The sequence below is a fragment of the Sphaeramia orbicularis genome, chromosome 13 (genome assembly GCF_902148855.1).
Source record: "Sphaeramia orbicularis chromosome 13, fSphaOr1.1, whole genome shotgun sequence".
In the NCBI taxonomy this organism is placed as follows: domain Eukaryota; kingdom Metazoa; phylum Chordata; class Actinopteri; order Kurtiformes; family Apogonidae; genus Sphaeramia; species Sphaeramia orbicularis.
Genome location: NC_043969.1, coordinates 40,966,547 through 40,985,868, shown reverse-complemented (window position 1 = coordinate 40,985,868; position 19,322 = coordinate 40,966,547). Strand labels below are relative to the sequence as shown.

Genomic DNA, 19,322 nt, shown 5'->3' with positions numbered 1-19,322 from the left:
GCCGTACAATTTAAAAGCAGTGAAATAAAAATACCAAGTAAAACAACAGAAAAAACACAATAATACATTTAAAATGGAATGTTTGAAAGTGCTAGTAAAAAGAAAATCCCATATTGGTCAGGCTCTAGTAAAAACCTGTCAAACCTCAATTCCTCTCTTTGTCTTTTTCTGTTCTTCCACCTGTTTTGACCCTAAAACACACAGTAAAACAAAACCACTGAAGAAAAGGAACACAAACACATACTCATAGCAGCTTTTATGCGCTGTAAAAAAAAAAAATCTGTAATTTAACAGAATTTTTACCGTTTATTTTACAGATTTTCCCTGTATTTTTAAGATACAGGAAAATATCAATGAAATGACAAAAATAGACTGTGATTTTACATGTCAAATGTAAAATAACATGAAAAAACTGTAACTGAATAACCATAAAATTTCCATTTTTTGAAGATTTTTTTTTTCACTAAAAAATACAGTTAAAATACATTTGCAAATATATCATAATTTCACAAAATGTATTTTCTATTTATGAGATTAAACTGTTAATTTAAAGATTAATACTGTAAAAAAATTAAAAATAAATAAATAAAACAAGATAAAATTACTGACAATTAACCGTAAAAGAAGTATATGTTCTTAAGTTTAACAAGACTTGTTTGTTAATTGCCAAATATCTTGTGTAATTACGGGAGGTTTCACAACAAAAATGTTGAATAAATGTATTTTTGTGAATGTATAACATGTATAAGCACTGATAAACTGTCTAAATACAGTTTTTATCAGTGGATTGTACAACTGAGTCTCATTGAAAATTATTTATATATATATATTTATAAGTTATTTGATTGTTTTAATGCATGTAAATATCTTTATTAAACATTAAAAAATTCAAAAAAATATGCAAAATCTCATGTAAAGTGAGGGGGAAAAAAATGTATTTTAATTATGGAAAATGACCATATTTTTATGAGATGGTTATTTTCCGTTATTAAACAGTATTTTTTCGGCACCCCTGCTGAAGGAATAATAGTTTTGTTTTTTTTTACAGTGTGAACCTTGAACTTTCGAATGTGCAAACGAAGTCATACTTTTTCCCATGATTTCTTGCTATTTATTTTATCTCTAAGGACTAAGTAAGATTACTTTGTTGCATATTCAAAATAAACTAAACTAAAAAAAAAACAAACAAACCTGAAACAGACAATTTACAGCAGCATGTTTACCTGAAATAATGTCTCAGGGGTTAAAGGGTTAAAACAACAAATTAAACACCAATGGAAAAAAATCACAGCCGTTCAGTCCAGATTTTTGTGAAGTGAACATCACTTGAGACTCAAATTAGCTTCAGAAACGCCTACTGACAGAAAAAAAAAAACCTATTGTTTCATTGCCAATAATGAGAAAATTACCATCGTATGTAAGATCTAAGCACCACTCAGAATCAGTATTGTTGACAGAAGAAGGTTACATCTGGATGTTCTACAGGGAAAATGCAACAGCGCCGTTCTGTAGAAGGGGCAGGAGTATAAGCGCCACAATTAGCCTTTGAGCATGTTAGCTTTTTATAATTGGAAAGTTTAAAAGTTGTAGCGTCAGAAGGAGTTGTCTGCTCGCACAGATGTTCATTATAATTGAGGTCATGCTGTGGAGGCAACACCACCGTTCACTGCTCCGACTTGAACTTTAAATAAGTTTGCTGTTTTTACCGTGCACATTTACAGGGAAAAAAAGTGTTTCTCTGAAGCCGCAACATAGCTTGAAAGACATCGTAGGTGAGTGGGTATAAAAAAAAAAGAGACAAAAAAAGGGGGGCGGATAGGATTTGAGGAGAACAAGAGTTGATTGTTGTGATGAAGATGCAAAGACAGTCGGGTAAAGCGCCGGTGTTTGCATGTGGGAGAGGTGATGACAGATTTTTTATTTATTTATTTTTTCTTAACGGTAGTGTTAAGATGTATGAGACCAGCCTTTAAAAAGTGTGATAGACCGTACGCAGCTGAAGTGTGAAGATAAGAGGAAGTAGCGTGAAGTGTGCCATCACTTCTCCTGATGTTGACGATCGGAAAGCTGTGCTGAATCTGAACCGTGTGCGTTACGTCCTGCTATAAATACTGGCCTGATGTCGTGATTTATTTTCCAACAGAATCTACCGTCTACATTCAAGCCACGCTCGACTAAATGAGGTCATAATACAGTTTAAAGGAAAATAAGATACATTAGAACAGGGGTGTCAAACTCATTTTAGTTCAGGGGCCACATTCAGCTAATTTTGATCTGCAGTGGGCCGGACCAGAAAAATAATAACATAATAACCTATATATAATGATAACTCCAAATTTTTGTCTTTATTTTAGTGTTAAAAAAAACAAAACATTAAATTATGAAAATACTTGCTTTTATAAACTATCAAAAAAAGAAAAAAAAAACAACCCTGAAAAAAAGAAATTTAAATTAAAAAATGTAAGAATATTTAGTGCAATTTTAAAAATATTATTCCTCCACTTATCATTTCTACATGTGCATTATGGATCAGATCTACAAAGACACTAAACACTGAGGAACAGGCAGAAAAATTGTTAAAATTGTGCTTAATTTTCTTCAGACGTTTCAGGTTGTTCAGATTTGTTCAGGTTATTCATATTTTATTGTTACAGGATAGTTTGTAAATGTAAATATTTTCATAATTTAATGTTATTTTTTGCACTAAAACAAAGAAAAAAAATTACGTTTAATTCTAGATTTTTTTTTTGTTTTGGCATAATTCAAGATTGTATTACTGAATTGAAGATTTTTTTTTTTTTTGGCTTAATTCAAGATTTTTTTTAACTTAATTGAAGATTTTTTTTTTTACTTCAAGATTTTTTTTACTTAACTGAAGATTTTTTTTTGGCTTAATTCAAGATTTTTTTTTTTTGCTAAATTTGAGATTTTTTTTTTTTTGCTTAATTGAATTTTTTTTTTTTTAACTTAATTGAAGATTTTTTTTTTTTTTACTTAATTGAATATTTTTATTTTACTTACCTGAAGATTTTTTTTTTGGCTTAATTCAAGATTTTTTTTTTTTTTGCCAAATTGATAGTGGACAAAACCACAAGAAAACAATCAAGAAAATGGACAAAAATTTGCAAAATAATGACGCACTGTGTCAGTTCCACAATCTAATTTGAGTCCTGACCTTAAGTTTGACAATAGTAAGTTTACATTACAGCTCTGTTAGCTTAGCTTTGTTTTTAGACAGAAAACAACAACAGTAAAAATACAAATCACCTCTGTTTTCTGTACGGTTTGTCACTTTGTGTATGTAGTCAGGAAAAAATAGTAATTATAAATATATAAATATTTATAGAAATAAAGAATTTGCATTAAAAAATTTGTCAAACTACATGGGTTTTATTGTTGAACCAGTATTACAGAAGCTGATGGATGATGATCACATGCATCTGAAAAAGACTGTTGAAAAGCTGAGAAACTACATTTTATTATTTCACTGTACTGACATGATTAGTGGATCAAGTTATTAAACATTTTAGATCAGCAGATGCTTTTGTGTCTTTGTGGCTTAAAAAAAGAAAAAAAAAAAAAATCCAAACGTGCAGTGAAATGAACAAGGATGCTCAGCTGTTGTGTTCTATGTCGCATACTGTGAAGATGTAGACGACAAAAACCCAAGGGCTCGTATTCATCACATATATGGAAATGCGAATAAAGCATGGACTACAATATCAAGGATGTTCAGCGCTGTTCACGTGTATGGTGTTATAGTCCTCCAGAACAGACTGTTCCAAGGCCTCGGCTTTGTCTCGGACTCAAGCGCATTTTTCCTTGGCCTTCTGTCCAACTCACACAGATCAGACTCACCGGTTTACGTCCAGAGTACAACTGGAGGATAGAACTACATTTCCGGTGCATTTTCTGAATTATTTGCAGATTGAAAAAAATCAGGGTGTTTGCACAGGTCTCGAATTGATTTCACTGTGATATTCATGCACTTTTGTGGTTTTCATGTTTTTTGAAAATGTTTCTGTCAGTAAAATGTAATTTACTGCGAATTATGCATCCATTCATGTATTAATTTATTAAAATGAACTTTTGTACGACACAACAGGTACAATGTCAACCAAAAAAGTAGATGCACAAGTATAGAAGTACATAAAGTCAAGGTGTGGGGAAAAAATAAGTTTAGTCTGTGATTTTCATTTGGATAAAGAACAAGCATTCTGGAAAAAAAAAAAAAAAGAATAAGAATAAATAAATAAATGACGTGTTTTAGGTGTAAAACTTGCCTATTCTGGACCTGGCTTTCCACAGGCTGCAGGAATCATCTCTACCTTCATACCATAATGAGCCTGCAATATTTGAGTAGTTGTTTTTTTCCCATAATGCCCTTTGCTGTGTATCTAGTCTCATCTGGGTTTCCACTCAAGCATTATAGTTGTCTGGGTCATGACACACTCTGGTTTTAGTCATGATGTGGTCTCGGTTTGAGGTCTGGTCTTGACTACAATATCACCTGTGCACCAGTGGTCATCAAAAATAATTACTGATTTAATCAATAATAGAAGATCAAATCACATCAAGAAATAAAATGTTAAGGTGCTGTGGAATTACATGGAATTACAGATGCATATGTATGTCCTGCAGCTGATTTATGCATTTTTCTGTTCTGTGTTTAGGTGCAGCTTTAATGAAGAAGCGGACCTGCTAACATTCTTACAGAAGGGACCTCTTCAACAAGTATGGGGTCACCATGGAAACCATTTCTCCTCCTGTCTGTCATCAGTGGCCTTTCAGGTAGGACGTTTATAAAGCAAAGCTGAGAAATAATGGTCAGGGCTTTGATTCTTATATTGTGGATGCCTTTCATTTGGTACATAAGCAGCTTTTCAGATGAACTGTTCACTGTAGAGTAGAATTATTGTGCTAACATTATTCTGTTAGAGCAACAACTGATTACTTGACTTGTTGCGAAAACACAAATATTCCATTAAAGTGTCTCAAATCTTAACTTGAAAATCCTTGTCTAACTTAGTATATTCCGTAGCCTTACCTTTAGTGACAGTTTAGGAGAGTGGGCGGAGTTAAGCCATGCATCATTACGTTTTAGTGACATGACGTCCAAATGTATCACAGACATTTATCGGGTGCCTTTTCCAGACATGAACTTACCATCGCTCTTTTGCGCTTTGTTTCAAAGCTGGGAATACATTTTAGAACACACATTATGCATTTGTTTTTCAAAGTGACTATTGCCACAGTACTGTGGGACTACTTTCTCATGTGTCTGTTACCACAGAGCCAATCAGCGCTCTCATTATATCATATGTAGACTGGTAACCTATAACCTGTCCCCCTGCTGCCACAGTACTATGGTAATAAGCATCTCACATGCCATGTGTCTGTTCGGGTAGAGGAAAAGGATAGGGTATCAGTTACCGGAGGATGGTTTGTGTACCATTTCACACGTTCAGTTTCAGCATGTAGACAAACAACATGAAACATGGCAACTGTTTGGCCTCATATGAGGAGTTCGCTCAGGTTTTTGATGAATATAAATCAGCCACTGGGATAACGGTCAGAGTACAGAATTTGTATAATTTGATTGGCTCTGTGGCAATAAACAAACCAATATTTTGTGCCACAGTACTGTGGTAGAAGAAAATGCCTCAACTGTATGAACTTCCATTGTTTGAAATTATGGTAACAAAAATATTTGGAACTTTGCATTTGTATTTTTGAACTGAAATTGCTGCAGCTGAACTGGTAATAGTAATAATAATAATAATAATAATAATAATAATAATAATAATCATAATCATAATCATAATCATAATCATCATCATCAAAATAATCATAATACATTTTAATAATGTTTTAGTTTTGCTAGAAATGGTGATTTGTGAAGAAATGAAAAAATCACACATGTAGACATAAAGGCAGAAGATTATGTATATCATTAAGTCAAAACATGGTTTTCTAGTGGTAAGTTCAGTGGTAAGTTTAGGTGTTCTCTTAATAAGATCACTTTTAAGTTCAAACAAGTACCTCAGAGTTCAACTAACAAACCTGTATCCAACAAACAAAGACTGATGTACACACACAGGGATCTTTCATTGATACAACATGATGTACGTTAGTAGAACGAGCCGTGTTTGTTCATTTGACATAAACATTTGAAACACATTATATTTTACAGTGTACAGATCATATCAGTATTAAATAAACCAGACCCAAAACTGTCGATTAATAGAAGTAGTTTTGTGGGACAAATGTCCATGACAAATAAGGAAGCGCATGGCCGAAGCTCTGCATAAACCCTTGGAAAACCCTTTTACAGTACGACTGCTTTTATTTTACAAGAGGTGACAATAACAGTAATTCACACTGAGGATTGTGATTCTGCTTCAGAGGACCTCAGACTGGATTATCTGTTTTCTAGATTGTGAACGCCTTCTTATAAATAAAAAAATCCTCTTAAGCATTGTTAGCTGCAGAAAGGGGTGCACACCACAGTCAGAAATAATAACATGTTACAGTCCATGCTCATTCATGGACGGTTTCATTTTGTCTGTTCACATGTAATTGGGAGGAATCCACGCTGGCATGGTGCTTGCTATATGTATAAAAGTCTGAAAAGAATAGAAGATTACATGGAACATTGAACAGTTCTGTTATTTTATGTGCCTGAAAATACTTTATATATAAAAACTATTCAGTCTATCTATGTGAAAAATGACTGACGGAAATAATTAATTTGTTAGTCATTTATGTATTTGTAAGGTATGTGGTGTATTGGTGCGTATATATATATGTATGTGTATATATATATATATATATATATATATATATATATATATATACAGGGTGGGGAAGCAAAATTTACAATGAACGTTTAGTTGTTTTTTCTCAGCAGGCACTACGTCAATTGTTTTGAAACCAAACATATACTGATGTCATAATCATACCTAACACTATTATCCATACCTTTTCAGAAACTTTTGCCCATATGAGTAATCAGGAAAGCAAACGTCAAAGAGTGTGATTTGCTGAATGCACTCGTCACACCAAAGGAGATTTCAAAAATAGTTGGAGTGTCCATAAAGACTGTTTATAATGGAAAGAAGAGAATGACTATGAGCAAAACTATTACCAGAAAGTCTGGAAGTGGAGGAAGCAACAAAAAACGTACCAAAGCTTTTATTAAAGCTCTCAAATCCAAAATCCTAAAGGATCCAACCAAATCCATGAGAAAAATGGCAAATGAACTTGAGGTAGACAACAAGACCGTTAGAAATGCAGTAAAATATGATTTGAAGATTTAAATTCTCATGACTTTCAATAAACTAATTGGTCGTACACTGTCTTTCAATCCCTGCCTCAAAATATTGTAAATTTTGCTTCCCCACCCTGTATGTATATATATATGTGTGTGTGTGTGTGTGTGTGTGTGTGTGTGTGTATATATATATATATATATGTATATATATATATGCACTGCACTTTGCTTGCATACTTGTCACTTGAGTAATTGAATCTGCTTTAGTGTTTTGTGTTTCAGTCTATATATTATATATATAATGACTGCACTTTAAATCTTGCTCTTTAAAAACATGCACTATATATTTATTGTGACTGGACTGCATTTTTTTGTTTTTTTGTTTTTTTGGATCTTGGACTATTTGTGTTGACATGAATAGTTTCATTGTTTGTCACTAAGATCTAAATAAGATGTAAATAAGATCTGTATCACATATATTCCTAAGTAGATCTGATGTCGGAAAAGCAGTAAGAATCACATATAAATCATATATGGAATCATGTACCATCCAGACTAATATTAGCATCTGCTTCAGCTCTAATAAACATCTGTGTCATAAGAAATTAATGTTATTCAGACATAATTTCAAGTCCTTCTTTTTCCACTGTTAGTTATATTTATTTACGAGATATTATTATTATTGTGTAACTTAACCATGTTTATGAATGAATGCTCTAGTTTATTACTCTAATATAGGGTTAGGAATCTTAGTTGTAAGGCCAATATGATACGCATCTTGATACAGCATCTCCGATCTGAAATATTAAAGATACGTATATGGCATCTCACGACGCGATGTGATACGATTCACACCCAAATCACGATACAGAGCAATTAAGCACATTCTGATTGAATACATTCATTCTGGTAAAAAAAAAAAAAAAAAAATATGCAGTGCAATTCAGTGAGCTTGATTATTTATTTATCAAATAGGAACATGACTTTTTACAAAGTGGCTTTAGTTCAGTTTCCGAACACATGCCTCATATTCAGTCAGGTGAAAAAGTTAGCACTTTGTTTCCAAAGTCGTTTCTCTGTATGCTTCTAACACTCAACATCTCACTTTCTCGCTGAATCAATTTGTAATGAAATGTATTGGTGATGTAGGTAAAACAGAAAAGGGTTCTGTCACTTTGAGAGACACCTGCGCTAGCTATTCTGGGATGTGCTGTTAGATATGTCTGACACTGTTTAAGGGAGTATCTCCGGTATGTATGGCAGTATTCAGTACAGATGATATAGTAAGAAGTACATGTTCAGAAACCACATGTGGTCACCTCCTTCTATGTCTGTCAGATTCACATACAGACGTTACAGTATTCATCTGCAGCGCTCGTGCCACAGTGCATGAACGGAGCTCAGACTGTTAGTGTACAGCACAGGTGTCAAACATGCGGCCCGGGGGCCAAATCTGGCCCACCAAAGGTTCCATTCCAACCCGCGGGATGAAAGTGCAAAAATTAACCTGAACAGTCAACGTTGTCCAAATCATTTTGGTTCAGGTTCCACATACAGACCAATCTGATCTCCAGTAAAAATAACAACACAATAACCCATAAATAATGACAACTACCAATTTTCTTTGTGAAAAATTGTGTGGAAAAAATTGAAGTGAAAAAAATAACATTACACTGTGAAAATATTTACATTAACAAAACTATTCTTTCACAATAAAAAGCAAATAAATACATAAATAAAAACAAAGATGAACAACCCGAATAGTGCAATTTTAACAATATTCTGCCTGTTACTAAATATTTATGTAACATTGTGTGTAAATGTACATGTATAAATAATAAGTCAAAGCATAAATTTGTTCAAATTGCACTCATTTTTCAAATTAAATTTCTGTTTTTTCAGGTTATTGACATCTTTTTTGTAAAATGTAAAAGTCTTCATAATTTAATTGGGGTTTTTTTATACTAAAACAAGAAGAAAAACTTGGATTTGTCATTATTTATAGGTTATTAAGTCATTATTTTACTGGTCTGGCCGGCTTGAGATCAAATTGGGCTAAATATGGCCCCTGAACCAAAATGAGTTTGACCCCCCTGGTGTGCAGTGTACACATCCACGAATCTACAGCGCACGATAACGTGGGTCTGAAGGAAAGAAAAACTTTACCCAAATAAATAGTTTCTCTTTTAAATGCTAGTAAAAATATATTCTATTGAACGGATCAAATTTTATCGATACAAACATTCAATAACCAATGCATCGCGATATCATCCCAAACTTTTCATTCACTCGCAGCTTCTCTACCGGTGCACTCGGATTGTGCACACGTGTTGACGTATCGATACGTATCGGATAATCTTCCCATCCCTACTTTAATATGAATTATACTGAAAATCTGTTGCTATAACCCTTTTATAATGTGTGTAACATTAAACAGTCAGATTCACTTTCATCAGTTCATTGTAACCTTAGCTGTGTTTTTTTTTCCCTCAACTCTTGTCCTAAATTTGTCCCAAAATTAAATCCCATCGTCCCTGACCCTGTTTCGGCCGTCCCCTGTACGAGGGGACGTCCTTAATTCAGTCCAACAACATCATCCACATCAGCCCGACTGCATGTTCCTGTATTTACTGTATCTGTGCTGCTTTATTTACTCCCAGCAGAGCGGTAGTTATCTGTGAATTCCTCCGCTCTAATGGGTAGGTGGGATGTGTTCTCTTCATTCCAGATAATACCTCAGAAGACGAGCGGTATGTAGGAATGTAAATGAAAAATGTACTTAATGCTCCTCTGACATAAAAGGGCTTTTCTTTGGCTTTGCAGTTGTTATTCTGACAGACATGACCACGTTAATTTCCATTATATCAACTTTCATTCCTCAAAAATGACTTTCATTGTCTTGTGAGCTGCAGAAAAGGCAGATTTTTCTGTTTATCAAAGCTTGAACTAGTTTTTAGGAAGGAACTGAGTGGCTTTTGGTGTTAATTAGTTTCAGTTTAGTCACTTCTGTCCATTGATTTCTCATCTTAGGATCTGTTCTTTGGTGCCCTCGGTGGACTCGGTAGTTGACAGAAGTTCAGCGGCTTGAATATTTTTTATTATTTATCTTGGTCCTGTTATTTATTTTGTGGAACAATAAGCTTTGCAAAGCAGCAGTGAGCTTTGCAAAACAATTGCTTCTTGGAAAATAGGAAAAAAAATGACTGTTTTTCTTCTATTGTTTGGCTTAACAAGAGGATTGATTTTTCCATCTCCAAATCCCTTGTGCTCGGTTTTCTCTTCACTTAAATTGCACTTTTGGTCACTGCAGGTAAAGCCCATGTACATTCTACAACACAATTAATGAGAATATTTCAGGTTCATCAAATCAGTATATTCTTTAACCCATACAGACCCAGTGCTACGTTTATGGTAGTTCTCTTTCTAACCTTTCTTAAGTAATTTATCAGCATTTATTATTATATTATTCTCTTTTTTTTTTTTTTTTTTTGTTGCATTTTTTCACTATAATCATGTGAAATCATGTGTTTAATTTCCGATATTTAATTTAGATGTCAATGAAAACTCAGAGTTAATTTAACCTCCTAAGACCCAGCTATGGGTTTTCTGTCCACATTTGTGGACAAGAGTTTCATAACTTCATGCAAAAAAAAAAAGAAAACAAAACAAAATAAAACAGAACAAAACAAAACTGTCCACCACAAAGGACATTTGATAAAAAATTTAAAAACTGCATCTGAAAAAACTGTTGCATCATGATATTTCCAATATAGGCACTAATTTCATAAAAAACAAAAAAAGCTTGGACTTTGCCGACATTTCCTGGGTCTCAGGAGGTTAAAGGTTATTATATCAAAACTGAGAAAACTGAAAAAAGTGAGTTTTTTTTTTTTTAGTCAAATTTATCAATAACTGAGCATAAACCAAAAAAAATTCCAGACTTGTTCAAAAATGCAAACACTCCCCCCAGACCTTGACTTTATGTACTTGAGCGAGGTTAAGGGCATCACAGATGGACAACCCACTACTTTTTGATTCAGAACTTTTGAACCAAACAAGTTTAAGACAAATATTACACATAATTGTAAAGATCTAAATGCCATCTTAAACATACTCAAAGTTAGTAGTTTCAAATATTTTTAAATGAAAAATATCAAAAACTACTGCATCACAGATGGACAAAAATTAACATCAATTTTTTTTATTTTTTTTTTTTGCAAGAACTACAGAGTTCTCAAAAGTGAAGTTCCTCTGACATTTTCATCCTAAAATGTATTCAGTGTATACCTTAAACCCTCTATTTTACAACCTAATAATTGGTTAGAGTAAAAAATATTTTATCATACTTAAATAGCAAGTGTAGTGTGTTGTAGAAAAGTTCATTTTATCCCATAAAGACCTAGTGGTACTTTTGTGGCAGTTCCCAAATGGTCAACCTTTCTTAAGTGATTTATCACCATTTATTATAATATTATCCCTTATATTTAGCATTTTTCACTGTAAATCATGTATTTTCTTATACTTAATTTATTATATTTCATTTAGATGTTCATGAAAACGCTGAGTGAATTCAAAGGGTTTTATATCAAAACAGAGAAAACTGAAGAAAAGGTGACTTTTTCAGGAAATATATTAATAACTGAATATAAAAACAAACATCTCCATCCACTGTCATTGATCCAACTCCATGGGTTTTACTGTTGAATCAATGTTGTTTTCACATTCACTTTGGAGACTCTGAATGTCCAAATGGAAACATGGAACATGAAAAGATGAAAAAATGTATTTTATGCCGATTATTTACATGTATTGATAGGATTAATGGATCAGCTGGTATTTAACATTTAACATCTGTAGATGGTTTTGGTCACTAGTGGAGGTTTGGGTCTTTCTGGGTATTATCTATAGGTTATTATGCTATTATTTTACTTGAGATCATATTGGTCTGAATGTGGAACCTGAACTAAAATGAGTGTCACAGCCTTGATTGTTAATATCTTCAGTGTAATTTTAACGTTTCACAAATTCATCCCATGGGTCGGATTGGACCTTTTGGCGGGCCGGTTTTGACCCCCAAGCCGCAATTCTGAAACTCTTGGGTTAAAGGGTTAATGAGATTTCCGAAGTGTCCAGACTTCAGGGATATCCTGTATATGGGGGGGGGGGGCGGTGATGACTGACCCCCCCCCCCCCCCCCCCCCCGTTTTTTTTTTTTTTGTTTTTGTTTGAATTTTTTGCTTTTTCAGCTACTTTTTTGATTTGTTTTGTTAATTAGACAATTGTTGTGTCTATTCTGTACTGATTACTTGCAAATATTGGATTTACATTAAGGATTGTTTTCCTTTGGGTAGGGTGGGATTATGGGAAGGACAAAAAGAATCAAATGAAAGAATAGAAGTCCTTCTCATCACATTGTACTGTCATACCTGTGAAATTACTTGCAATAAAGAAAGTTAATGATACCCCCCCCCCCCCCCTTTTTTTTTTCTCAAGAAATCTAACCGAGATAATTTTCACTTGTTCCATTGGCAGATTTTTTAGGGTAATTCAAGATTTTTTTTGCTTAATTCAAGCAAAAAATCTGCCAATGGAACAAGTGAAAATTATCTCAGTAAGATTTTTTTAAATAAGATTTTCAAGATCTATTGTCTAAAACGAAGTTCTTATATCTCACTGAAAAGTTCCTCTTTAGGTGATTATGTCTTATTTTAAATGTGATGAGATATTTTGACTAGAAATGAGGAAAATACACTTGGTAAGATTTAGATTTTTGCAGTGTTGATGTAGAGACACGTCCAGGTTGTAACCCCACCTTTACCTGTTAGAAGCTGGGATAGGCTCCGACCCCCCACCCACCCACCCGCATGAGGATGAAGTAGTTTGGAAAATTAATGAGTATTTCAGTTGTAAACACTCACCCAAAGACACACTCACAAAAACAGACGCCACTCAAAAACCAGCATCGTGCAGATGGGTTTAATGCTCATAATTTACACATTCAACTCTGCTTGGATGACTGTTATTGTCTCCCGTCGCCACTATATTTTAGCCTCTCAAAGTAGTTAATTTCACTAGAAATGTTTCCATGCATCATTTTCAAGTCTTGATAGCTCATTAAAGTTATAACTGATTGAATTTGGAAGTAATTTACCCCAATGATGAGCTTTCCTCACATTTGTTTAATGTGCTTTTATATAGTTTAGTTGGTGCAAACAAATCAGCTCCAAACAGCTGGGCTTCCATTTCCTGAGGTAATCAAAACAAGCACAACTGTTTTTTCCAGGTTGTTGCTCCCCCGTCACAGTATATGGCAGCTGCTGGTCTTCAGTCTGTATGGGTTAACGCCACAATATTTAAGTAAGTTTAGATGAGTTTTGAGACATGTCATACAGGTTTTATACCAGCTGAGGAAAATGGGAAAACTCTTAACTAGTTAATGTTGACATTTGGAGTTTTGTTCTTCATTAATTTTATGTTTTTTGGTGTGTCAATCAAAAATGGAAGCCATGGAACCATGATTATGTATGTATGTGTTTTATTTTGTTTGGACCATCGTGTCCACTCATGTTACATGCAGAACCTGCCCATTTAAACACATATAAATCGTGAATGATTTTGCAACAGCAGTCATTTTTGTGAAACACCCTGCCATGGATAATTAGTTCAATTCCCAAAATGTACCTGTGAGAGAATAAAGAGATATTTAAAAAAAAAATAGTAGTGTGTAATTTTCATGTCCTTTTGACTGTTACACGCCGATTTTTGCATTAAATATAATGTAAAAAATAATATAAAAATGTGTTTTACCTGAAAAATAATTTATCTTTTATCTCAGTAAATATTTATTTTTAAAATAGACCCAAAGTGCTTCCAAACTTCCTTCATAGCATTAGTCTACATCTGGTTTGAATTTTTAGCCCCCATGTCCTGTTTTAGGACCAGTTTAATAGAAGCACCCATTTATATGTAATATTTTGTTGTCAATCTTTCTATCCAGAAGTTAGTCACAAAAACATCTATTATTACAATTTGTCCACAGTTTGAGAAATAAACACGGAATGAACAAACCAAAAGTACAACAAAGGAAAGCAAACGGAACAAACACACAATTTAACAACCCTCATCCACCCCCTACCCCCCCATTCCCAGGACTTATGACATATCACACCAAGGGAGGCCACATGATTTCTAATCATATTCAGGCTGAGTTATCAGTATATTGTTGAAGGGGATGTCAAATCTGAATAAACTGGTGCAGTTTATTTAACAATGAGAACCGGATTCTCTCCAGGTGACAGTTTACCCATTTCTTCCAGCCATCATTTTACTGAAGGAACTTCTGATTTTTTCCAGAACAACAAAACAAGCTTTTTTGCTACAATAAGTGCATAAGATAGCAGTTGACGGTGGTGTTTAAGTTGTGAAAATTGATTGGAGGCTCCAAGTACAAACAAAAGCGGATCAGGTTTCAACTCTATACAAAGCATATCTGTTAAAGTTTTAACCTCCTAAGACCCAGGAAATGTCAGCAAAGTACAAGCTTTTTTTGTTTTTTATTAAAGAAGTGCCTATATTGGAAACATCATGATGCAACAGTTTTTTCAGATGCAGTTTTTAGCTTACCAGCCGACAGGTTATAACCTACTGTCGTCATGTGGTGTCTGTCATCGTCTGTCGTTGTCTGTCGTCCGTTACAAAATTTTCAATCGTCTTCTTCTCTGAAACTACAATTCCGATTGACTTCAAACTTGGTATACAGCTTCTTTATGATGATGTCAACACAAGTTAGTGAAATTATTTGAATCCGGATCTGATTCTGGATTTGGTGCCACTTTGAAAAATTTCCCCATTATAAGAGATAGGAAGTGGATGGATGGAATAACTCAGTAAATATAAATGATATCCAGTGAAAATTTCTACAGTCCAGCCCTGATGGGGAGATGACCAAAACATAATGTCCACATGCTGATCAGGATCTTCTTCTGGATCCGGGAACTTACGGAAAATTTAACATGGGCTCTTACGGGGGAAAACATTTCAATCGTATTCTTCTCTGAAACTCCAGTTCTGATTGACTTCAAACTTGGTATACAGCTTCTGTATGATGATGTCAACACAAGGTATTGAAATTATTTGGATCCGGATCTGATTCTGGATTTGGTGCCACTTTGACAAATGTTCCCATTGTAAGCGATAGGAAGTGGATTGATCCAATAAATCAGTAAGTATCAATGATATTAAGTTGGAATTTTTATTTTTTACAGATCTGATTGGAATATGACCAAAACATGGGCTATTTCTGTAATATAATAAATACACAGAACTGGGTGATAATAAATGGCATCTGGATACATTTCCCAAAGCTTTTAATTTGGCCGGTAAGCTACAGGGCCATTGGTCCTATTTTTAAAATTTTTATGGAATGTCGTTTGTGGTGGACAGTTTTTGTTTTTTGTTTTTTTGTTTAAAGTTGTGAAACTGTTGTCCGCAAATATGGACAGAAAACCCATAGCTGGGTCTTAGGAGGTTATATATGTTAGTCCAGTATGGAATTAATTTAGGACACAAAACATAACGATGGAGAAGAGTGGCTTCTTCAGTAAGGCAGTTGTCACATAATGGGGAGACAGCTGGAAAGAGTTTGTGTAACTTTGTCTCTGAGTAATGTAGTCTGTGGATGATCTTAAATTGGATAAACTGGTGTCTTGAATTAGCAGAGCACTTGTGAATATTCTCTAAAGCACAGGTGTCAAACATGCGGCCTGGGGGCCAAAACCGGCCCGCCAAAGGTTCCAATCTGGCCCGTGGGATGAATTTGCAAAGTGCAAGTTAGGCCATCAAACTCAAAAATAATATCATAATAACCTATAAATAATGACAACACCAATTTTTTCTCTTTGATTTACTGAAAAAAAACATTAAACTATGAAAATGTTTACATTAACAAACTATCCTTTAACAATAACATGTGAATAACTTGAACAAAATGAAGAAAATTAAGTGCAATTTTGTTTTGTGCATATGTATAAATGATAAGTCGAGGCATAATATTGATAAAATTGTACTTTTATTTCTTAACAAATTCCATTTTTTCAGGTTATTCACATTCTTTTTTGTTTGGATAGTTTGTAAATGTAAATATTGGCATAACTGAACATCATTTTTGGACTAAAACAATTTGGAGTTGTCATTATTTATTGGCTATCATGCTATTATTTTACTGGTCCGGCCCACTTCAGATTAAATTGGGCTGAATGTGGCCTCCGGAAGAAAATGAGTTTGACACCCCTGGTCTAAAGCTTTATCCCAAAGTTTGTCATCTAACGCCATATTCAGATCCTGTTCCCAGCATGTCTTGACCTTGAACAGAGGGTGATATTCTGGATAATAGTGACTGTTCGTAGTATTTTATACAATAATACTCTACCTAAACTGTTAATTGTGGATCCGATGGACACTAGACCCTCGTGTTGCAACAAACTCTTCTAAAGTCACAGAGTATGGTGTTGCATCACTGCTGTTTTTACCCAATATTGCATTTGTGTTTGTTTACCTCAGTGAAGGTTGCAGGCTGCTATTCGCTCCACATATTTGCAAACAAAATTATATTTGTTGCAATTTTTACCGATACGGCAACTTTTCTCACTCTCCCAAGCAAAGAACTTTTTTTTTTCACCAATATTTCGACTTTTTTAAGATATTCAGTATCCACTTTATTACGGACAAATTGAAAATGTGAATAGACACCGTTGGATGGAAATACTTTTTTTTTTTTTTTTCGATTTTCCATCCTCAGCGGCGTTTCAGAGCAGATAATGCTGCTTATTCTCCTTGATGTTACAAAGGAATTTCACACACTTAGCAATTTTTTATTCCTGTGGTCATTCAAGTTTTTTTTTCAGATTTCAATGACTCAAAGACGTTTTTTTTTCTATGGTGTTGCAAATGTATGACTACAATACTGCTTTACACAGGCTTTCATTTAATAATAATTTTGTGGGAGTATTGTTCTTTTTACTCCATAGGTAAAAGGGAAATCTCTGAAAGTACCGGCTGCCCACTTGAGTCTTAGCGGTGCTGAGAGCTGCTTTTAACACTCCTAACAACCAGAAATGCGTCATATTGTGGTAAGAGTGTGGCACTTCAAACTGGTTTTCAATATTATCAGCAGCAGGAGCAATGAGAAGCAATTCCCAGGGGTGTGATGTGGTCTTTGTCTGTTACGATACTTTTGACATGATGGTTTGCATAATGGATTATTGACCCACTGTTCCTGCTGAATATTCTGAAAATGCTCACTTTGAACACAATGGTTCCTCTGCTCCGTTTTATTTTCCTAAATATCTGTCTCTTCTGTCTGGTCCCTTTTCATTCTGCAGATATTAAAATTAAACAGGGAAGCACTAATAGGCTCCTTCTTTTTTCTTTTTTTTTTCTCCTTTGTATGATGATCATTAATACTACTTTGTGTGTATACATATATATCTATTTATTAGGGGTGGAAATCTTTTACTATTTCACGATTCCATTCAGATATTTGGGGCTACAATTTGATTCAAAATCGATTTTTGATTCTAAACAATTTTAGATTCAAAACAATTTGATTCATAATGATTTCTGCTTTAATCTATAGGTGTGCATACGATTCTCACGATCTACGCCAGTATAGCCGCTAATCGATAACCCTAGCTGGTAATTAAGCTAGCCGCTAATCACTAACCCTAAACCTAGCCCTAGCCACTAACCATGCTAGCCGCTAATCATTAACTCTACCCGCTATTCCTGCTTGCTGCTAATCACGCTAATTGCTAACCCTAACCGCTAACCCTAACTGCTAATCAATAACCCTAAATCTAACCCTTGCCGCTAACCACGCTAGTTGCTAATCGCTAATGCTACCTGCTAATACTGCTAGCCACTAATCACGCTAATTGCTAACCCTAACTGCTAATCACTAACCACTAATCGTGCTAGCTGCTCATCACTAACCCTAAACCTACCCCTAGCCGCTAACCACGCTAGCCACTAATCGGTAATGCTACCCGCTAATGCTGCTTTCTGCCGTTCACGCTAATTGCTAATCGCTAACTCTACCCGCTAATCGCGCTAGCCGCTAATCACTAACCCTAAACCAAACCCTAGCCGCTAACCACGATAGCTGCTAATCGCTAACTCTACCCACTAATCCCGCTACCCGCTAATCATGCTAATTGCTAATCCTAATCACTAACCCTAACCGCTAATCATGCTAGCCGCTAATCCCTAACCCGAAACCTAACCCTAGCCGCTAACCACACTAGTCGCTAATTGCTAACTCTACCTGCTAATCCTGCTAGCTGCTAATCATGCTAATTGCTAACCCTAACCGCTAATCGCTAGCCCTAACCACTAATCATGCTAGCCACTAATGGTGCTAATGGCGTGAGACTGCCAGTGGATTTGTTCTATTTTTTAAAATCGATTTTGGGACATTTTAAATCCATTCTGAACTGTAGTAAATGAGAATCGCAATTTTTATATGAATCAATTTTTGGGCACACCCCTATTATTTATGCATAATTTACTTTGTCTTTTTTCCTAACATTGTGACTGGCTATGTGTACAAACTTGTTAATATCATTATTATTATCTATTTTTTAATTACTTTATTTTACTTTTTTTTTTTTGTACTGTGATTATAAATACTACTTTGTGTGTATACATATTTATCTATTTATCCATAATTTTCTTTGTCTTTTGTCCTAAATGTGTGATTGGCAATGTGTACAAACTTGTTAATATCATTATTATCCTTTTTTTTTTAAGCTTATTTACTTTATTTATTCAATTTTTTTCTTCCCTTTCTTTATCTTCCTTTAAGTGAGCATTATTGATACCCATTTTTCTTTACAAAAAAAAAAGAACGGTGTACTTTATCCTGTATGATATCCTGTATATTGTCTTATGAGACTGTTCTGACTAAAAATTTGAATAATAATAAAAAAAGAAATTAAGCAGGGAAGTTAAAAAAAGAGTGGAACAATTCCATTTCTCTGTGTTTAAAGTGGGC

At 34.2% G+C, this 19,322-nt stretch overlaps 1 protein-coding gene across 1 annotated transcript in view; it reads left to right on the top strand.

Moving 5' to 3' along the window:
• The window catches only part of cntn5 (contactin 5), a 513,272-nt gene that overhangs the window by 139,876 nt on the left and 354,074 nt on the right, over positions 1 to 19,322 (top strand). The window contains exon 2 of the mRNA XM_030151777.1: positions 4,674 to 4,791. Coding sequence (XP_030007637.1) covers positions 4,737 to 4,791 — 55 coding nt within the window. The 5' untranslated portion in view covers positions 4,674 to 4,736. The remainder of the gene's footprint in view (positions 1 to 4,673; positions 4,792 to 19,322) is intronic.